The sequence below is a fragment of the Carcharodon carcharias genome, chromosome 17 (assembly GCF_017639515.1).
Source record: "Carcharodon carcharias isolate sCarCar2 chromosome 17, sCarCar2.pri, whole genome shotgun sequence".
Classification (NCBI taxonomy): Eukaryota; Metazoa; Chordata; class Chondrichthyes; order Lamniformes; family Lamnidae; genus Carcharodon; species Carcharodon carcharias.
The window spans coordinates 12,854,057-12,875,455 of NC_054483.1; the positions used below are offsets into that span (position 1 = coordinate 12,854,057).

Below are 21,399 nucleotides of genomic sequence, written 5' to 3' on the forward strand. Positions count from 1 at the left end.
ACATCCCAGAAGCAGGTATAAATCAGGAAATGGAAGGGAGGGAGGAACTCAGGAAAATTACAATCACCAGGCAAGTGGTACTGAGTAAACTGTTGGAGCTGTGGGCTGACAAGTGCCCGGGTCCTGATTGACTTCATCCTACAGTCTTTAAGAAGTGGCGAGTGAGATAGTCGATGCATTGGTTTTAATTTTCCGAAACTCCCGAGATTTGGGGAAGGTCTTATTAGACTGCAAGATAGCAAATGTAACTCCATTATTCAAAAAGGGAGGGAGACAGAAAGCGAGAACCTACAGGCCAGTTAGCTTAACATCTGTCATAGGAAAAATGATAGAAGCTACAGCAGGTCACTTGGAAAGTTCAAGGTAATCAGACAGAGTCAACATGGTTTTGTGAAAGGGAAATCATCTTTAACCAACTTATAGGAGTTCTTTGAGGAAGTAACATCTGTTGTGGACAAAGGCGAACAGGTGAATGTACTGTACTTAGATTTCCAGAAGGCATTTGATAAAGTGCCACATCAAAGGTTATTGCGGAAAATAAAAACTCATGGTATAGGGTGTGACACTTTGGCATGGGTAGAAGATTGGCTGACTCACAGGAAGCAGAGAGTCAACATAAATGGGTCTTTTTCAGGTTAGCAAGATGTAACGAGTGGTGTGCCACAGGGATCAGTGCTGGGACCTCAACTGTTTACATTTTATATAAAACGACAGATGAAGGGATGGATGCCAACTTTGCTGATGACACAAAGATAGGTAAGAAAGTGAGTTGTGAAGAGGATATAAGGAAGCTAGAAAGGGATATAATAGGTTTAGCGAGTGGGCAAAGATGTGACAAATGGAGTACAACGTGGAAAATGTGAAATTGTCCTTTTTGGCAGGAAGGATAAAAGACAAGCATGTTATCTAAATGGCGAGAGATTGCAGAACATTGAGATGCACAGGGATCTGGGAGCATGAATTGCAAAAGGTTAGTACACAGGTACAGCAAGTAATTAGGAAAGCTAATAGGATGCTACCATTTTTTGTGAGTTGTCTTGTGAGGAAAGGTTGGACAGGCTGGGCTTACATCCACTGGAGTTTAGAAGAGTAAGCGGCAATTTGATTGAAACATCTAAGATCCTGAGGGGCCTTGATAGGGTTGATGTGGAGAGGGTGTTTCCTCTTATGGGTGAATCTAGAACGAGGGGTCACTGTTTAAAAATCAGGGGTCGCCCATTTAAAAAGATGAGGCGAAATTTTTTCTCTGAGGGTCCTGAGTCTTTGGAACTCTCTTCCTGAGAAGGCGGTGGAAGCAGAGTCTTTGAATACTTTTAAGGCAGAGCTGGGTAGATTCTTGGTAAGCAAGGGGGGGGCGAGGGGGGGGGGCGGGTGGTGATGGGTTATTGGGAATAGGCGGGATGCAGATTTGAGACTACTATCAGATCAGACACAATCTTATTAAATGGCAGACGAGGCTCCAGGAGCCGAACCGGCTACTCCTGCTCCTTGTTTGCAGCGTGCAGCAGAAATAACCAACTTCTACAAAATTTGTCCCTTCCTCAGGCCAGAAGTGCCCCCCTCCCCCTCCCCAAGAATTACATCTTGGTCGACTTATTCTCATCCAGGTAATTATGAGGGGGGTGGGGGGGGGGGGGGGTGAACAGAAATAAGAAGGGAAGTGTTTGCGGTCTGGGCTGTTAAATCTGCGTCCAGATCTCATAGCATGTCTATTACTCAGTAATAAGAGCTCTGCACATTTTCGATGAGTTACATTCGCAAAATAAAGATGCCGCATCTGTATGTTTAAAAGCTTCAAACAAGACCCGACATCGACTCGTTCCTCCACGCAAAAAAAAACCCACCTCTAACATATTCCTGTACCTTATTGTCCTCGTGATTTTTTTTTTAAAAACGCCATTGAACGTTTTAACCGTTGGGCGGCCGAAACTCTTAGTGGCACGTGAGCCGTTTGAAAGTTCCCCACCGCAGCCCCGCACACCGGATGTCTCGACGGTTTAAATGGCGCCAGTTGGGCGCACGCGACGCGACCCGCCCTTACCGCCCAATTTCTCGGTGGCGCGCGGCCGCCGCGCATGCACTCTGAAGAGCCACAGCGCCTGTACATTCACAGCCCCACCCGCCTGAAATTTATCCCCTCCAATAATTGATGGAGCAGCTAGTTTGGTGAAGACGAGGTCAGAAGTTCCGGCCAGCGGCTTACCCACGCAATACGCTTATTGGTGGAAGCCTGTGTAATGGTATCACCACAATCAGTCAATGACAGGAAGGAGGGACAATAATCTAGTTACTGTGCTGCAGTACGTCCAACATTTTGCAAATGCAAAGTGAGGCTAGCTACCGCCGTCAAAATCTATGTAAAACAACAGGAAACCACAAGCAACAGGGCAGCCACTTCCAGAAAAAAGCGACAGGCAACCAGTTGAAGAGAATTAAAGCATGGATTCTCCCATTGGTTCTGACCTCTGTCTTCAACTTCCTCCAAAGACTTCATTACATTCTCTGTGGAGCTCCAGCTGCACATGAAGTCTCTCTCAAAGCCCAATCTCCACTTTCTTCAACATCTATTTGTCAATTTCACAGAGTACTAAAAACTCCTTAAGCTTTTCCCTTAGGTCTGAAACTGCTTCAATTAAAACCATGTTCCCATTATAATCTATCATCGACTTGGCACGTGACATCTTCAATCAGTATATTTAAATTGTCTCAACTACTTCACCTGTTCCTCATTTAGTAAAATGTTCACTTTAACCTGCATTCCTCCGCGGCTACATTCACGGCCAGATGTCCCTGGCGAGGGAGCACGCGGTGTCTGCTGGCACTCTCGAGGCCTTCCGTGGCCGGTGGGCACAGCGGGGACTGGGGTGTTTTGTTGACCCCTTTAATCACATTTTGGTTTGAAGTTGTAAGTTTCCTTTAAATTTTGTCTTTAGTTTTACAGCTGCCCTGAATTAGGGGCTGTGCTTGATTTGACCTCATTTTGTTGATTTGGTTTAATTGGTTTCACCTGAAAGATTAACCTGCATTCCCATGAAGCCTTCCAAACCTGTGACCACGACCATCTAGAAGGACAAGGGCAGCAGATGCATAGGAACACCGCCACCTGCAAGTTCCCCTCTATGCCACGCACCATCCTGACTTGGAACTGTGTCATCATTGTCACTGGGTCAAAATCCTGGAACTCCCTTGCTAACAACACAGTGGGCATCTCTACACCACATGGACTGCAGCAGTTCACCATCCACCTCAAGGGCAATTAGGGATGGGCAATAAATGCTGACTTAGTCAGCTATTACACATCTGTGAGAAAAAAATAACTTTGGTCTGAGTCACATGGCTGCAGCAATTGATTACAGAAGGGGAAATCATTCACATTAACTACCAACAACTCATCTATTCAAGGAACTTGCTACCACTGCTTTAACTGTTAAAGCATTTCTCATCTTTGTTAAGCAGCACAAGTAACAAGAGCATCATTGGAACAGGAGTGAGATAATCACTTCATTTGCAGTTTATCCCACATACCTTTTTCTTGCATCTATCTCTAATCCCCACTAATTATAGAAATTCCATTAATTTCACTACTAACACTTTGAAAATCAACATCCACCTTGATTATGCTCTATACCGCTCTCCTGAGGACACTATTTCTCATTGTCCCTTATTTCACATCTTCTCTGAAACACAAACGGATCTTTGCCATGATATTCTTCCACTTTTGCTTCTTGGCAAGTTGCGGCAGGGCATCTTGTGGATGGTTTCAACTGCAGCCAAGGTGCACTGGTGTGGAGTGAAAACTCAGTGTGGTGGCTGGAATTCAGTTCTTTCTCCCAGACTTGAAGCAAGGCTGCAATGAGCTTTGGAGGTGGTCATTCATGATAAAAATTAAACTGAGCAGGTTATTATATGTGACACTTGACAGCATTGTCAACACCACCTTCTTTCTACCTATGCTAATGATTAAGATATCTTCTGATGTGGCAGTAATATTTGTCCTGCCTTTTTGTGGCTAGGACGTATCTAGTAATTTTTCACTTTGTTATCAGTAACCTAAGGTTGTAGTTGTACTAGAGCAGCTTGGGCAAAGTCACAACCAGTACTGGAGCACAACTCTTAAGCAGTGTTAATTATCTGGCAGTTTCTTTACCATATTCAATCCAACGCCATCCAGACTCAGTTTGACAATTTCAGATTGTAACTACCATGGCCATTGTTTCAAACTGTAGGTATGGTACTGGTTCTAGTGTTGCCCGTTACAGCTGTTCTATATCCATCTTTTGTTTCTTTACTTGTCCCATTACTTTTGTTTTCCTTGTACCATCATCCCTTTGGTTATTTAATCATTCTGTCATTACAGACTTACCCCTTTGTTCTTGCCCTCCCTCAAGTTTTAAAAGAAATACAGAGCCTGTGAAATTTCTGGCTTCAAGTGCTGACAAAAAGTTACTCATTTGGAATGTTAACTTGTTTCCATCTCTCTTTCTCCACAGATGTTGCCAGATGACCACCTCCAGCATTTTCTGTTTTTATTGTTTCTGCAACATGTCAGTATAGATTTAATGACTGGGTCTCTTATTTAATCTGGGAATTGCTATTTCCAAGTATTAAGTTTATATATTTTTTTTTAAAAAGCTACTACAAACCAGCTTTTCTCTTGCACAGTCTTCACTTTAAAAAGGTCAAGCTAATCAATATCACTTTAATTTTACAGCTGTTTCCCAAAATGATTACTTTTGAAGGAAAGAATCTATAAATAACACCACTCTTATAGTAGATACTTGGAATTAGTAACTGATTTTCTTTCCACGTGTGAAAGGAAAAGCAAGTGGACAGAAGAAAGATTTTCTTTTGCCAAATATGAAATTATCACCTCTCTTTTCTGGATTGGTTAATTAGAATGCCTCACACCAATCCACAAAAGAGTCATCGAGAACTCCCAATACTAATCAGCCCATGGCCTGGTTTACCCCATCCCATTTAAGGAATCAGACATCAGCAAATGAGCCAAACTGCACATTGTATCCAAATTTCCACCAAACCTCAGGTCCCCTCTCAGTTGTGCTAGGTTGAAAGGGCGTTTTTGTGTTGTTAAAAGTCAAACAGTCCCACTGCAGCACTGTCAAAGATTTTACCTTTAATATTATAAATTGTCAACGTCACAACTTTGACAAAATAATCAGTGTTGTCAAATTGGATTTCTAAAGCACCAGAACATCGTTTAATAAGAATTGAAGGGTCTCTAACTCTGAAGAGTCATAAAGACTTGAAACATTAACTCATTTTTTTCTCTCCACAGATGCTGTTAGACCTGCTGAGTTTTTCCAGCGTTTTGTTTTTGTCTCTGATTTTGCTTCCTAGTTGGAATAAACGAAGTCCTCAGATTCATGCCAATGTGCAGGAGATCTATAAATTGAAAGTTTGATTGTTTTAGCTTGGGGCTAACCTTTGCCACCGCCATCATAATGTCAAAGACTTGACAGTAAGTAGTCTTTTGCGAATCAAAAAGCCTGTAGCTGGATATAGAAAAAACTATTTTAGCTCTTGGATACTTTAATACTGTGGGGAAGCAGAAAACCATGGCAACAGCACAAAGTTCAGTGCACAAATCTACAAACTATGTGACACTGTGCAGTCTTGGGGCATCTACTCTGCAGCACCTCAGTCTTGCTTCAAATTATTTATTGGAATTGTGTCAGGAATTAATTTATTCTCAAAAAAAAAATCTGTTACAAACATCAACTGGAAACTTACAGGGGTAAATGATTTAACATTAATTGAACTGGCCCACCACTAACAACCAATATCCATAAAGGCACAACCAAAATGTAATATCAACATTTTCACATACATAACTAAGCAAATTGGTTGCTCGGAAGGCAAAATGCTGGTCTGTAGTGCCACAACCAGAATTATCAATTTAAAACAGGAGGGAATAGAACATTTTAACCATTTATTTATCTCAAAAATAGAATTGAATAAAAACACAGATGGCTTCAATCATTTTATTTGCACAAATTGAAATGTAAATTCAAATGTAATTTAGGTCTCATCATATATATGCACGTAGAAAATGAAGGATTTATAAAGAACAAAAAGATTGCTGAAACAGGAAAAAATATTGCCAGCTGCAATGTTTGCTTTTTCTCAGTTCAAGAGTCAAGAATCTTGAGCTTTATCTGGTTTTGAAAGGATTGCCCAAAACTTTCAGGCCCAGCAACTTTCAAAAAAAAGTTTCCACTGGTGATTCTTCTGAAAATGCCTGGGCAACCCTTAAATACCTGTTGTACTGATCCAGTAGTTCTATTCAGTGGTCACTGGTATGAAAGCATCTTCTTCCAGTTCAAATGTTGTATTGGTTCATATAATGTGAGTTTTTTTTGAACTCCACCCTTCCCAACAGCCTACCCAATCTGACTGCTTTCAAATAAAAATTTGAACTTGAACCAAATTTAGATTGCCTCTTCTACATGGTTAAATAATCCAGGCTGGACCTTCAGACCACTTGCTTACAGGTACAGACAACATGCCACCAGTCAGACCACTTTAACAATAAAGTTATCTATCCACAAACTAAAATTCAATAGCATACTTCACTGTAGAATGTTAGCTGCTTTTCCAAAAAAAAATCTTCACCATTGCAATGAGGTTCTGCCCTCTACTACTTGCCACACCATTGAGCACGCTCCAAAAAGCCGGTGAGGATTAATGTTTAGCATTAGATCTGTATACCATCACAATTTCCTACAAGAAGAATTGGGTTTTTGAGGTTGCTGTATTCCACTTCACAGTGTATTTCTGGCTCAATTTAGAGGACTTCAGGAGTAAAGCAATTGTAACTCTGCCTTCTTGCTTCAAGTATAGAATTCTACCATATGAAAAAACAGAATTGTATAAAAGTTGGCAACACCATATCAATATGAACCAAATTTATGTTTGCTAGTTATTTCATTACATGTAGAAAAAAAGGTGCACCCGGTCACCATTGATAAGCAAAAGATACAACCAATATCAAAGCATGTTCCTCCTTCAACTGTGATGTTTATCCTTTTCAAACTAACTCTTACATGTTATGAACATTTCTAAAATACAAATATTCAAAAGCAATTCATCTGCTGATTCACAGTAGTTAATGAATTGACAATTAAGAGTACACTATTTGAATTTACTGTTTTTTTCAGATTGCAATAAACCATAGTTTTATATACTGCAAGCACCACTCTGGTCAAACAAATGTGCATTATTTCTTTATCAGGATCACCCTGTGCCCAGCAGGCATATATAAGCCTTAGAAATTACCCCAAACCAAAATTCTAGAGAGGCAAATGTCAAATACTTGCTGTCTGCTAGAAATACAGAAATCAACATTTATAATATATGATTTCAATGTAAAAAAAAAAATTGAGAATTCCTTTTTACCCAGACTTGGAAGGCAGGACTCAATTAGGAAGAGTATTTTACAAAACAAGTTTCTATCATTCATGGGTCAGAAATCCAATTATCTTGGATTGATTTGCTTTTGATAAGTGAGGAATCAGCTGATCTTGAACCATTGGAAACTAATTCTCCCACCCTTCGACAAGTCCATTTCCAAATTCTATTCTAAACAACTTACCCTTACCCTCTTCAGTTACTTCAGCTGAAATTGATGCAGAGATTTATTCTTGCATTTATCAGTGCCAAACATACATTGTGAATTTACCATCTGGGCAAGTAATGATGACAACCAAACTAAGAGAAAAGGAAGGCCTTGGACAGGAGAATGCACTATAACAATTAGTGATAGCCATCCAGTGATTTTCCTAAACTTTGACACATTCTGATTCACAGACAGTTTTCAAATTGGGAAGAACATGCTATCATAAAAATAAAACTCCACTTAACTTCAACTCAACTTTAAATTCAGCCCGACACTCTCCCGGACCTTTACTGTGCTAAACATCAAAACCAATTGAAAAAGAATCACATTAACAACGACTAGCAACATTTGAACAGGAAAATGCAACTTGGCCAAAATACCAAGACTGTTCAATTCTTCTCCACCAATATACAGGAAAACTACTTTGGAGTTTGTACTGCAGCAAAAGAAAGTTTGAAAATTCTTATGTCTGGCAGGTGGTTGTTTTCAGTAGTCACCAATGTTTGGACAATGATATTTAAAATAAAAATGGCATTTACTTCAAGCAAATTATTGCTAGTTTTTAAAAAAAAAGTCCCCTTGCCCCATGACTATTTGCAAAAATGCAATCACAGGTTAAAAAGTTACATCCTGCTGCAAAGTTTCTTATTCACCATAGATGCATAAAAACTTATTTAAAAATTCAATATTAAAGCATGACTGACCAAGTTTTGAAAAGTAGTCTAGTTAAGGCAACTGGGCACAGTCCCCAAAGTGCATCTAATAACATCAGAAATAAAGGCAACACAGTTTTCACAATATGCAATCGTACATGCTCTGTGTTATAATCCAAAACTGCAATTACGAGAGCCAAACCAAGTGGTGATTGCGAAATTCCAAAAAGTGGTCAGATGATGTGCTATCAGAAACCAAAACAATAAAAGCTTTAAATGAAAAAAGAGTGAAGTCATACAATCATCAGCTGGTTACAGACAGTATATCAACAGCTTAGTACATGAAATTCATAGGGAATTTTTGGGTTTAAAAAAATCAACTAGTGGTACTTTTCCTCCTGCTATGTGCTATCGCATCAATTTGTTTGAGTTGTGACACTATTCAAGCAAAAGATTTTAACATTTTCCTTCAATTCAAAACCCATTACTTGTATGAAGCGATTGATTAAAGTTGTGAGCCAATTCTACTAAAAGTATAAAAGTACTAGAGTTGCCTTAAAAAATTTGCAGGTACTGTAAACACCTCACATAAAATTGAGGGTTATGTTAACTGTATTGCCATTACTGTACTGTCAATCTATGACATGGACAAAGATGCCTCACTAATGCCTAGCCAATTATAACACCTATAATGTTGTTAGAGATAAGTGAATAAATGTATGTGTATGCACTGACAAAAGTATAAAATTGTTCCACTGTCTTTTTAATCCAAAAAGTACATTTAGAGACTGTGTACAATTAACTAGTCTACAATTAACTAGTCTATTTGCAGCATGAGCAACCTGCAGTCACACTGCAAATCAACCCATTTAAAACATACATTCAAACTGCACAAGTTCCAGTTTGCTTTTAGCTCAAAGACAAGAATCATGTTAGTTTTCCAACTTCCCTCAAATAAGAAGCAAAGAGGTAGGTGGAGCATGCAGAAACCAGGAATCCAGGCTACAAACCCATCAGTCAAGAATCCAAATGGATCAAACTAGTGCAGCAATAGTTTTCTTCTCCCTAAATGTCTTCAGCATACTTTGCCAACATATTTTAATAAATCCAGAGTATTTAACTATGCCAGTCACATATAGGAGGAAGAAAAATCAATATCGCAATATCCTTTATGAAAACATGTACAACATTTGGGCACCTTTGAACCTTTCAACGTGGTTGAATGGCAATGTATTTAGAACATTGACATAAGGCCAGAACCAACAGCTTATGGATTTGCTTTTCAAAAGCTATTCACACTAATATCAAAGTACCACTTTACACAATGACGGAGACAATGGATTTTTCCACAGAGCATGCTCACAATGATCACACATCATACTGTGTATGTGCAGGAAACAGGGGATCTTGAAGGTAGAAAAAGAGAAGCACTAAGATCACGCTGATGTGGAAAAAGGGTTTCAATCCTTTAAGAACACTCATCTGTCTTTTGATCCAAGTTTTTCAATTAGATCTTGGAGTGGAGCAAGCTCTTTCCTGTCAATCAGATTAAATTCCTGAAAAGGCAAGGGAAAAAAATTCAAGTCAGGAAGAAACTAGTGGATCTCTTATGCTTTTGTTGAGAGTTAACTGCAAATGAACTGAAAGGAAAGCGTGGAGATAGATGGCAGTGAAGAAATCAAACTGGAAGGCTTGACGCATCAAAGCATTTGCTCTACCTGTGTTGAACAAATTTACAGATACTCATCTAGGTGCTATTACTATGAAGGACACTATTTTTCCAACTAAAACGTTTCACTCTCCAGCCCCGTTAAAACAAAAGCAACTCCCCGGTACTGCTCTATTAAGTCACATGATGCAGTTTTGAAAACAGGAACATGGCACCACCTAAAACACATTTTTTCAGTTGCTGAAGTGTTGCTTGTGTGCTTTTAGGTGACCAAGTTGAATGGTTAAAAAAAGAGAAGTTCATGACGATAATGCAGACATTGTGGCTCCAGCTGCATCTCCCGGGACAGCTCTTCCTATATGCAGCAAATGAGTGCCTTCCTCTCTTTAGACCTTTCTAATAAAAAATGTGACATGAACACTATTTTTTGGTGTTCTTGTAACTCTGGGTTGATTTAATAAAGAAATACAACATAATGTGAGCAGAGTCAAATATGCAAGATAAAATTTAACCAAACTTGTCAGCTCAAGGCAATAGCAGCCTTCCTGTAGTCACTGGCATGCAAAAGTTAACTTTTTTTGGTTCAATGGCTCTGTATATTACAAAAGGAGTGCTACTTTTCATTTATTTTTTTTTTATTTTTGGAGATGGAGATCAATCATGTTGTAAAGTGCCACAAACTGATTGGGCACAATGTCTTACTCAATTTGAGTATCACCTTTCTGACTCAATAGTAGATTTGCACTGGAATTGTTACGAACTGCAACAATTTCAATACACATCGTCAGACAATGAGAAAAAGAGAGGCTTAATAGAGAAGGGGAAACAAACAAGTTTTTGGGGTCATAAGGGGAAAAGTGCCTGCTTTTCTTGAATTGAAAAATCTACATGATTGAAAATATTGAACAATGAAGCTTTGGTTTGTACTGATCCTGTATCAGAAATTAAATCTGGGATTCATAATGACATTATGCCCCATAAACTTGTGTAATCTGCTCATTAGCCTGTAAAGTAGATTAACATACTGCTCAATTTTCTAACTATTCTGTTACACAAAGGAGATGATTTTTAATAAAAAAAAGTCAATTCCAAACATGAAAAGAAGCAGCACTGATAGGTGATGCAGAACATACTACCTGAACAAAAAAAATGAAGTGCTTGAACGAAGTATTAAGATGGGCCTCTTCCTGAAGCTGCATCACAGAGTCAAAATGCTGGTGGTAAATGTGAGCGTAGACCCTGAACAGACGTTTCAGGATGGTCTTGGCCACAGACATGAAATTTTTAGGAAAGGGTACTCCTGCAATTAAAGAAAGTTATGATAAATTGAAGCACAGAAACGTTTAAAGGTTCAGATTGAAAATGAACCATGCTTTTGCATAGTTCAGAGAAAACCTTTAATTTCAGGAAGCATCAGAACTTGAATACAAACATTAGCAATCTAAAATCAATAAGTGAATAGGGAGAAGGTAGAACACGACTATGAAAGAAGCATACCGTCCAATTCTAGATCTGAAATGGACCATTGACAACTTCAAACCCTTCCATTGAAATAAGGAGGCTTTCATTATGGGGAAGCATTTTTTTTTTTAAAAGTCCTCTGTCCCTACAAATGAAACAGCTGCAGTTCGTCATGATTTTATAGGAATTAGATGAGATCCATCACATGAAATGGAGGGGTGGGGATGGAGAAAAAAAGTGCTAAGTTTGGAACCTGGCAAACTATGGCACAGACTGTTGGAGTACATTTCAGTGCGTCAGGCAAAAATTAAAACTGTCTCCTGATACTTGAAACATATCCTTTGCTTGGTTGATCATTCCTTATTTCCATTAGAATACATGGCTTTCTTTTCCAAAGCAGCTGAAACAAAATGGCTCACCTATCTTAGAAGGAAAGAGGGTCTCATCATCAAGCTGGTCTTGTACCCATGTCATCAGATAATCAATGTATTTTGGAGCAGAACACTTAATTGGTTTTTTAATGTTTGTGCCATCAGCCCAATGGTATTCATATCTGTAACAAATAGAATCTTACAGTTACACTAGAGCAGTGGCAGGAAACGTCAACTCTTTTCTTCTCCGCCGATGCTGCCAGACCTGCTGAGTTTTTCCAGGTAATTCTGTTTTTGTCTTACAGTTACACTGTCTATTTAACCTACACTTTTAAGAGAACATTGGCCAAGCTAACAGTCTTCTCTTGTCCAAATCATTTAACATTTTTTAAAAACAACAATCTGAAAAGATTGCAAAAAACTGAATCTAACAGAAGAGAACCAAATGATCAAATGCAAATTCTATGATTCAGTGCTTTGAAATATTCAACTTGCTCAATGACTCCATCCCAACTTGGTTCTGTAATTGGGTCACTTTTGTTCTTTTAAAAAAGGGAAGTGAGACAAAAAGAGAAAAGGGACCATTGAAAGAAAAGCAAGAGGGAAAAGGAGCTCAAATTGAATAATCCTCATGAGATTTCAAACAAAATCATTTTCAAGCTTTACTATTTTTAGCCAAACTTATATTGAGTCCTTGTTTTGATTCTTGGACTAAACCAAGTTTCTATTTATTTCTTCCTGACTTTAGATCCCAATAATTGTGGCTGTGGAAATGTATCCTAATATGAATTAAAAACTCCAGGTACAGGTGTTAAGTGAAGAGGGGGGGTTATGACTTAAATATAGGGATCACAGCTGTCATATCCAATTTAATGGAATCCAACTCCTTAGAGGGTGAGGCAAAGGAACAAAAAGGGGAAAAGCAAATCCAGTGTGAAGAAAGTGTAAAGTTAATGCAATCATGATTAAACACTCCAAAATGCTTTTAGCTTTTTAGTGATTATGTATTGCATTCACCAAAACAAAACAGTCTGTCTCTACAACTCCCAACTCTTTCACTGGAGCCCAATTAAAATGCAAGCCACAAGCTAAACATATGGTAAGATCTAACACATGCACGTTAAAAAAGACATTGGAAAGCACCTTAAGTGAATAGACAATGTAGCACATGGTTTATGGTACATGGTAGGTTCTGTATGATGTCTCATGGTCTACAGATGGCTTTTCAAATAAATTTGAAGTAAAAATAATTCACAGCTTTCTGAAAGTGCATTTAAAAGTTGCATCTAACCCCATGCACAACATAAATTGTGTCTTAATTTAACAGGATTGGGAGCGAAAAAAAATCTGAACTAATTTGAAAGATGAGGATAACCAAAATCTTTAGGTCCACATAGTTCAGATGAGCCCATAAAAATTCACTTGGAAGGTTTGAAAAAACTATTTTTTTTGCTTTCCAGGCTTCCTTCATAACAGGGATTTTGAATATTAAATCCAGATTGTGATGGTTACTCATTTAGAATGTAGTTTTTTTTTTAAAACCAATTCAGTGCTGAAAACCAGCACAAGCCTCCTCACTTAACATGGATTTTAGTGAATCCAGACACTATTTAAAATTAAGTTTTTCATTTGGATAAATGCATGCATGCTTTAGAAACTTGACCAAGAACAATGTGACTATCAGCAAAAAGTTCCACCTTTTATTCTTCCCTAGGGTTCAAGTTACAGCCCAAATAATGTGAGTGGGCTGAATTTAACTTCAACTAAGACATTTAAGTATTGGTAACCAAGGCCTTCATTAATTGTAAGGTTTTAGAAAGTATAAAATTTAGTTCGATCATTTGATTTTTTTTCAAGAATAAAATAAATTTCCATGCAATTTCCATGGTGGAAAGCAAGTTCAGTACTGCACACTTAGCAGGATGTCTCAGGTACAGTCACCCAGTTTCAAGATTCAGAACTGTTGCTGGAAGCAGACTGCATTTGGGCTATTCCCCCCTCCACTCCAACCCACCCCACCTCCCCCCTACCTCCCCTCCAACCCACCCCACCTCCCCCTCTCCTCCCCACACCCCCCCACTCCACCCTCTCCTCCCCTCCCCCTCCACCCCACCTCCCTCCACCCCCACTTACTCCCCCACCCCCAACTCCCCCACTCCCCCCTCCTCACCCCCCCACTTCCCCCCTCCTCCATCTCAAGACACCGGGAAGAATTTTATAGTCAAACTGATATTTCTGGCACGTAGTCACCATCAACCTTCCCATATCTAGCCATTTCTGTGAAGTCTTCATTTGTTCTGTGCAGAGGACCTTTCCTACCTTGGTCCTGCTGACATAACAGGACAGCTTTGTTCTGTACAGAATTCTGTTATTGTTCCATATAGCATGTTGATTTGGTTGAAGAAGTCAACAGCTAAAAAGAAAAGAAATAACCACAATTAAAGGTTAGTTTTCACTGTAGTTTGCAGGCCATGTTGTAGTTATCTGATGTACAGTTCAAGCCCTGTCCAATTTTAAAACCAATTCATAGAAAATATCACCAAAAATAAATAAATTGTTATAAATACCAGGAATAACCTCACACTTGGCATGCATAACATTTAATTTCATTAAAATGAACTTATTCTTCCAAAACAATTGAACACATTTTCTTTAAGGGAGTTGGGGGTGGGGGTGCAGGGGAGGAAGAGAAGTATAGGCAAACAGAAAGAAAAGGTTCTCAAAACAATTTTGGGACTCTTGGCAGGCGAGAAAAATGTAGCCAGCACAAAATAAAGGTGAAGAATGAGTCTGAATCTCACAGAAGTTTAAAAGGAAATGACAAAAAAAGGTCTGTGGAGGTTATGCAACAGGCATTTGAAAGGTTTAACTGTATTTTGACTGTGGTGTTATTTTTGAAATTCACCTCAATAATTTAAGTTAAATCTTTGCGTAAGCATTTAAGTGGAAAATCAAAGCCATCTGTAAAGTTAGGATGATATAAAACAACTACTTGCATTTTAAAAACATGTTTAACAGTCTAATGTTGCAAAGCACTTCACAAGAGCATTAACAAAAGAGGACATCAAACTGCATAAGTAGAAATGACAGTTGGACAAAAGTTCAAAGTGGTAGGTTTTAAGGAAAATCTTAAAAAGAGATAAAAACAAAAACAGAATTACCTGGAAAAACTCAGCAGGTCTGGCGGCATCGGCGGAGAAGAGTTGACGTTTTGAGTCCTCATGACCCTTCTGAGTTTTTCCAGGTAATTTGTTTTTGTTTTGGATTTCCAGCATCCACAGTTTTTTGTTTTTATCTCTTAAAAAGAGATGTTTAGGGAGGGAATTGCAGAGTGTAGGGCTGAGGCAGCTGAAGGTATTCACCAATGCTGGGCAATGGAAAGATAGAAAATCCAAGTTTGAAAGACTTACTATTAACGGCAATCCATTCATTAAGATCCTCTCCTTCTGGTAACATAACAGCCTGGCGAAGGTTACCACTGCCCAAGGTTGCTTCAGCATGTTTTAGCAGTTCATATTGATGTGACCCCTCCGGAATGTTCTTTTTCGGTTTGAAAGTTCTGTTATTTCGAACCCCACTAGATTGTAAGTAAACCATTCATTACTAGTGATCCATCACAGCAAGCGCATGATTTTTTTGCAGAGGGAGTGGGGGTGTAGCGCAATGAGTGAGATAATGGAATTATACTTTTACCCTAAAGAGGCTGGTTTACTGCACAAGATAATGAGGTTTTAAACTCGATTTAAGTGCTCCAAATATCATAATCCAAATATGAAAGTTTACAAACTTTAGAACAGAAGGAATTGAACAATATTTTCTTAAAATTCCTATGTGTTTCATTTGTGAAATACCAACCCTATTTTAAATAGTTTGACCAACAGTGAGCATTGTTAGCTGAATCGCTGAAATGACACAAGCTGAGCCAAGATGTACAGCTGTCAACTAACATCAATGATACACAAGACAGGCAGACAACATTACCATGGTCAGCCCTGCCCAAACAAAATAGCACAGGCCTCAATTAAATGTTCTATCATGACAAAAACGTGCCTTCCTTTTGACCCAAAACAAAACCGATCAGTGAATTGATGAGCCATTCGGTGTAAGCATTCCACTGTTGCTTGTTGCAAGATAAGCTGTCACACAAACCAGTGTGTAAACAAGAACTGGAGATCATTAAAAATCTGCTGCATCCTGAGCAAATGTGATTGCTAGACTCAGCAGGCTGCCAACTCTTATTAGAGTTGGCACCCTCAGAAGATTGGTTATAGTATACAAGGGCATGACTTATTTGAAAAGCATGCATACACCCTATAATCAGTGATATTACTATGACCACAAGTACACTGCTTAATGTCCCCATTTGTTCTTAGATGAACTACATAGGATATACAGAAAACAGGCCAGTCAACCCACCAGTCCATGCCAGTGTCTATGGTCTGCTTTCCTCATCTAAATCTATCATCGCAAGTCTCGACTGTATTCCATTCTCCCTCAAAAGCTCACCTAGCTTCCCCTTAATTGCACCTATACTGCTTGCTTCAACCACTCCCTGTGGTAGCCAGTTCTAAATTCTTGCCAGGTTTCTTCTGAATTCCTTACTGGATTTCTTGGTGACTAAATAGCAGTAACCTGCGATTGAAGCAGCAAGTCTACCTCTTATGTTTCAGGTTAAAAAGCATTTTCAAAAAGGTCAACAGTGTAGGTCCAGGACAAAAAAGTAGGCCTGGCCAATAGATGCAGCTCAAGCAACCATTAATAAACTTGCTGAAACAGGCAGTGAAATTCCAGAAAATGGATGATGCATACAGAAATTCGAGAAGATCCTTCAGCTACTCCCTTAAATTATATCAGTTCATATATTTCAGTGCTCCAGCAGGGATAATAATCAATTTCAGAATGGTTTTCGCACTACAGTTGTGAAGAGAAAACAACCTATAACCGACAGAAGGATGATACAGAGAAGAGATTTCAAAATTTAGTGGAACAATTGCCACAAAGAGAGAAGGGAAGCAAACTCAAATACAGTTCCTTCAGCCAGGGAATGGTGTGCATAATATGGGGTGGTGCAGCAACAACAAAGGCAATAAAATATTTGCTTAGTGAAGTCACAACTAATATCAGAAGTAGCAGTTGGAACATTACAAAAACAGAAAATGCTGGAAAAACTCAGCAAGTCTGACAGCATCTGTGGAGAGACACAAGTCCGTATGACCCTTCATACAGACTTGAAATGTCAACTTGTTTCTCTCTCCACAGATGCTGTCAGACTTGCTGAGTTTTTCCAGCATTTTCTGTTTTTGTTTCAGATTTCCAACATCCAGTATTTTGCTTTTATCTTAGTTAGAACATTACATTTGGCCTTGCCACCCCTGGGCTAAGGAGGAATCAAATATACATCAGGATTCAGTATCTCGACTTGCAAATCAGTGATTACTGTTGTCAAGGGCAAGTAACTTGGGCAGAACCATCAAGACTCAAATCTCCTGCTCCCCTGCCACATCCAAAGTCAAGTAGACTATTGATAGACACTACTGAAGAATTGGCCCTTTGGGGTCATATTTGAAGGTGAAGAGGTTGGGAAGGCAGGCAAGATTGTGCAAGAAAATATTAAGCTAATTGCAGAGTCAAAAATACATTTATTTCATATTATTATTCAATCACTTGAAAATGCTTGTCCAATTTGCAATGGAAATAATAATGATCATACAAAGGTCAGTGCAGCATACAACAAAAGGTTTCCCCATGCCCATATAATCATGAGTGTGAGCAGAGCTGTTCACAGAAAGGTACTCAGCATCTCTGGGATAAAGAGATAGGAGTGAAAAGAGAAGTAACTGTTAACTGCCTGTGACTGGAATTTGACTGATGTGGAATTAAGTGCTGGAAAGAAATTAAGTGACCTGCAGGACCATCACTACAGTCGAATTACATACCATTGCTCACTGTCTCAGTTCTCAGTAGGATCCACTGCTGTCAGGAGAGAAAAGTATAAAGAAATACGACAAACCAAACTATTACCTTCATAAATCAAACTAAGCACAAAAATTCTCTACAAATCTACAGGTCAGTTTCCTTGTTTGTCTTCCAAGGTAAAGGTGACTATGTTCAGTATCTGGAGTGCTTGGTATAGTAACTTTCAATGAGTTTTACCAATATCTTGCATCCACCTTTTCATATTTGCCTATGCAAATGATGTGAGCAACTGAAAAAGGATGTTATGTTTGTGTTGCAGCTGAACAGTACATAGCTGACTGTTAAGGCTGATCTGTGCCCAAAAGGTTCTGCTGCAAATCGGACAAGGTACCACAGATGATTGAGTTTTGGACAAGATCTAGTTCAGATTTTCCTCTTAACCTCTGATATGCACTTGTTTTCAAAGAAGGCTGAACTGTTTTTTTTTTCAAATTTGGTTGCACCATGTAATGGTCCTGGGAGAGCTTCTCCCAGGACTCAAAGTCAATATCAAAACTCCAAAGTGAAGCCTTCAGAATGTCCTTGTAGTGCTTCCTTTGACCACCATCAGAACACACTCCAGACTTACAGTCTCCATAGAAGGTTCACTTTGATAAGCAAGTGTCAGGCGTTGTGGCTACATGACCAGTCGACTCACTTGTGACAGTCTCAATATGGTGTGGATGATTGGCATAACACTAATGTACTTGCTCAGGCAAGCCAGGTTGCTGGGAAGTATAAATTATACACCTCAGCAAGTAAAGGGAGCTCATGTAAGCACATTAGATTTATATATTTTGTATTTCTATGATGTACCCCTCACATAGCACATCAATACAAGCTATCCTAAAGGGAGATGGCAGTGCAGTGGTCATGTCACTGGACCAGTAATCCAGAAGCCCAGGCTCTGGGGACAGAGGTTCAAATTCCACTTACAGTAGCTGGTGGAATTTAAATTCAATTAATAAATCTGGAATATAAAGCTAGTCCCAGTAATGGGGACAATGCCCATCATCAATTGTTGTAAAAACCCATCTGGTTCACTAATATCCTTTAGGGAAGGAAATCCACCGTCCACCTACACATGACTCCAGACCCACAGCAATATGGCTGACTCTTAACTGCCCTCTGAAATGGCTGAGCAAGCCACTCAGTTCAAGGACAATTAGGGATGGGAAAAAAATGCTGGCCTTGCCAGTGACACCCACATCCCATGAAAGATTAAAGGCAAAAATTAACTCTGCACAGCTCAAGTTTCCAACATCAGGAACAATTACTTTGCAATAGGTTATCTGGGCAGTTACACAATTTGGTAAAAATAAAGTCGTATTCACTGAATACTCAATCATGACATTTCCAAAAATAAATAATGCTCCAGTGTCTAAGAAAAATTTGTCTTGGTGGCGAGGAAGGAAAGGGGGAAAAAGAAGAAAAATGTTGTGACAAATTGGCAGGTATTGTCCAACAGAAAGCTGAAGTATCTGCAGCTAATCTACTTTACTGACTATCGTGCGACTTATTCAAGTCATTTCAACCAAAGTGGGTTATGTACAAGCTGCAGTATACTGAAAAACAGCACGAGAACAACCTAGACTTTAGAAGCACTACATCTTTAACGAGAGCACCTCATTTTTTGTAAAGCTGGTGTCTTGTACAGTTATCTATTCAGTCAAGCACCTGCAATGGCAAACAACGTGAGCTGAAAATCGAAGTAATTCAAAGACTGCCATCGTTGGACAGACCTTTCATGTGATTATCTCCTGACCTGCACAAGCCCAACATTCTCTGGCCTACACACATAGATGATTTGAGCTGATATCAAACAGCATTCCGAATATCATATGTATTAAACAAGAAATGGTCCAACAGTTAAAACCTGCAACCTGAAATCGTTCAAACGTTTCAGATAACCATTTATACTTAACACTCAATTCATAAGATCTCAAATGCAGTCCTATTACAATCTTAAAATGATGCCACTTCATTATTTACAATTCTAATTAAAGCACTCATAGGAACAATCCTATGTTCAGTTGCAACACAAGTGTAATATCTTTCTTCAAGTTGCTCACACCATTTGCAAAGGCAAATATTAAAAGATGGATGCCAGGTCAAACTCACTGAAAATAAAGTAACTAGAAAATCACCGCATTTTGTAAATTTCAGGAAGTAAACCAGGTGAGAGAACTGAAATCTGCACAATGGTTTCCCTTCCAAGCAAAGGCAAAGAGAAAATGAAGAAAAGAAGTAGGTGACTTTAAAGTATGTTTAAATCAATAAATGACACTTGGAAATTAGAATTAGAGCCTGCTCTACCATTCAATACGGCCATGGCTGATCTGAATGTGGCCTTAACACTTTCCTGCCTGCCCCTCATAACCCTTGACTCCCCTCCCTGTAAATCAACAATCTGTCTAACTCAACCTCGAATATATTCAATGACCCCGCCTCCATTGATCTCTGGGGTAGAGAATTCCAAACACTTAAACGACCCTCAGAGAAGAAATTTTTCATCTCAGGCTTAAATGGCAGATCCCCTATTTTGAACTGTGTCCCCTAGTTCTAGATTCCCCCCACAAGGGGAAACATCCGCCCTGTCAAAGCCCTCAGAATCTGAGAACTTTCAAGAAGATCACCTCTCATTCTTCTAATCTCCAATGCAACATTTCTCCATAAAACATTCCCTTCATCCCAGGAAATACAAAACAGAACTAGCAGTGGCAATTGGCAAATTAGGCTATTAGGTGGCCGGGAAAGGGAAGCTCTTGCAAATAGGAGGCTAACACACGCAAGATGCTGTACTCAAATGTGAGATTTTAAGTAACTCTTCCACCCGATGTCTTGCCAAGGGCTGAAATCAAAAGCTCAGTTCCAAAACCCATCCTAGTTAGTAGGGTAGAGCAATCCTTACAGTAGGCTCAGTTCATCAGATTAGGTTTGTAGTGTTTTAAAAAATGTGCATATTTTAATCAAAATGAAGTGAATGTCGAGATCAGGTCTATAGATGAGAAACAATTTGAACAAGATAAAATTACAACACTTGTGCCTTTTTAAAAAAAAAAGAATGCGGGAGTAGGTCTAAATAGCATAGGCACCAATCCAACAACAGGATGCGCCTCAGGCTACGTTAACTGGCGAGGCGATCGCGCGAAAAGAAAAAAAGCAGCGGGTTTGATAAGCAGAGCAACAAAAATCAGATAGAGATGGAAAGGAAACCCAAGGCCTGTAAGGCCTAAAGTTGCCACAGGGTAGAAACGAAACAGGAAGAATGGAGGAGCTCAGCCCAACTGAGTCACATCTGCCCACAGATACTTACAAAAGGAAGCTCATTTTCTTCTAATTTACTCCACTCAAAAAAAAAGAAGAAAATATGGGTTAAAGAATAACTCGCAAAGACATTACAGTCCGAGCCCCTTTAGGAAGAGAAGAATTCCTTCAATCGACAACTCATAAACCAGCCCACGGCAACAAAAAAAAACTTGATCAACTCTCCTCCACAGGCAGGGAGATCTTGCGAGATCGACCCCGGCGCGTTGTTATGCAGATCAGGCGAGAGGATGGACAGCCGCCACAGCCAATCACCGATCGCGCCACTAGCACATAACGGTCAAAATGACCTTTAAACCAATCGCAGGAGGTGGAGGGCGGGCCGGC

The 21,399-nt window shown here is 39.2% G+C and overlaps 1 protein-coding gene across 1 annotated transcript; it reads right to left on the minus strand.

Moving 5' to 3' along the window:
- Positions 1–5,988: 5,988 nt before the first annotated feature.
- Positions 5,989–21,264, minus strand: LOC121289713 (MOB kinase activator 1A). The gene is made up of 6 exons (XM_041209342.1): positions 21,062–21,264; positions 15,201–15,367; positions 14,110–14,203; positions 11,839–11,972; positions 11,095–11,258; positions 5,989–9,845 (listed from the first exon to the last, which is right to left on the minus strand). Exons 1-6 carry the CDS (start codon positions 21,073–21,075, stop codon positions 9,768–9,770), a joined length of 651 nt encoding a protein of 216 aa, XP_041065276.1. The 5' UTR covers positions 21,076–21,264; the 3' UTR covers positions 5,989–9,767.
- Positions 21,265–21,399: the final 135 nt, after the last annotated feature.

Excerpts from the sequence above, each read along its gene's own strand:
- LOC121289713 (XM_041209342.1), bottom strand. Across the intron at positions 14,204-15,200 it reads TGAATGGATTGCCGTTAATA|CTGTTGACTTCTTCAACCAA; the intron begins GTAAGTCTTTCA and ends TTTTCTTTTTAG. Across the intron at positions 9,846-11,094 it reads ACTTCATTTTTTTTGTTCAG|GAATTTAATCTGATTGACAG; the intron begins GTAGTATGTTCT and ends TTGCCTTTTCAG.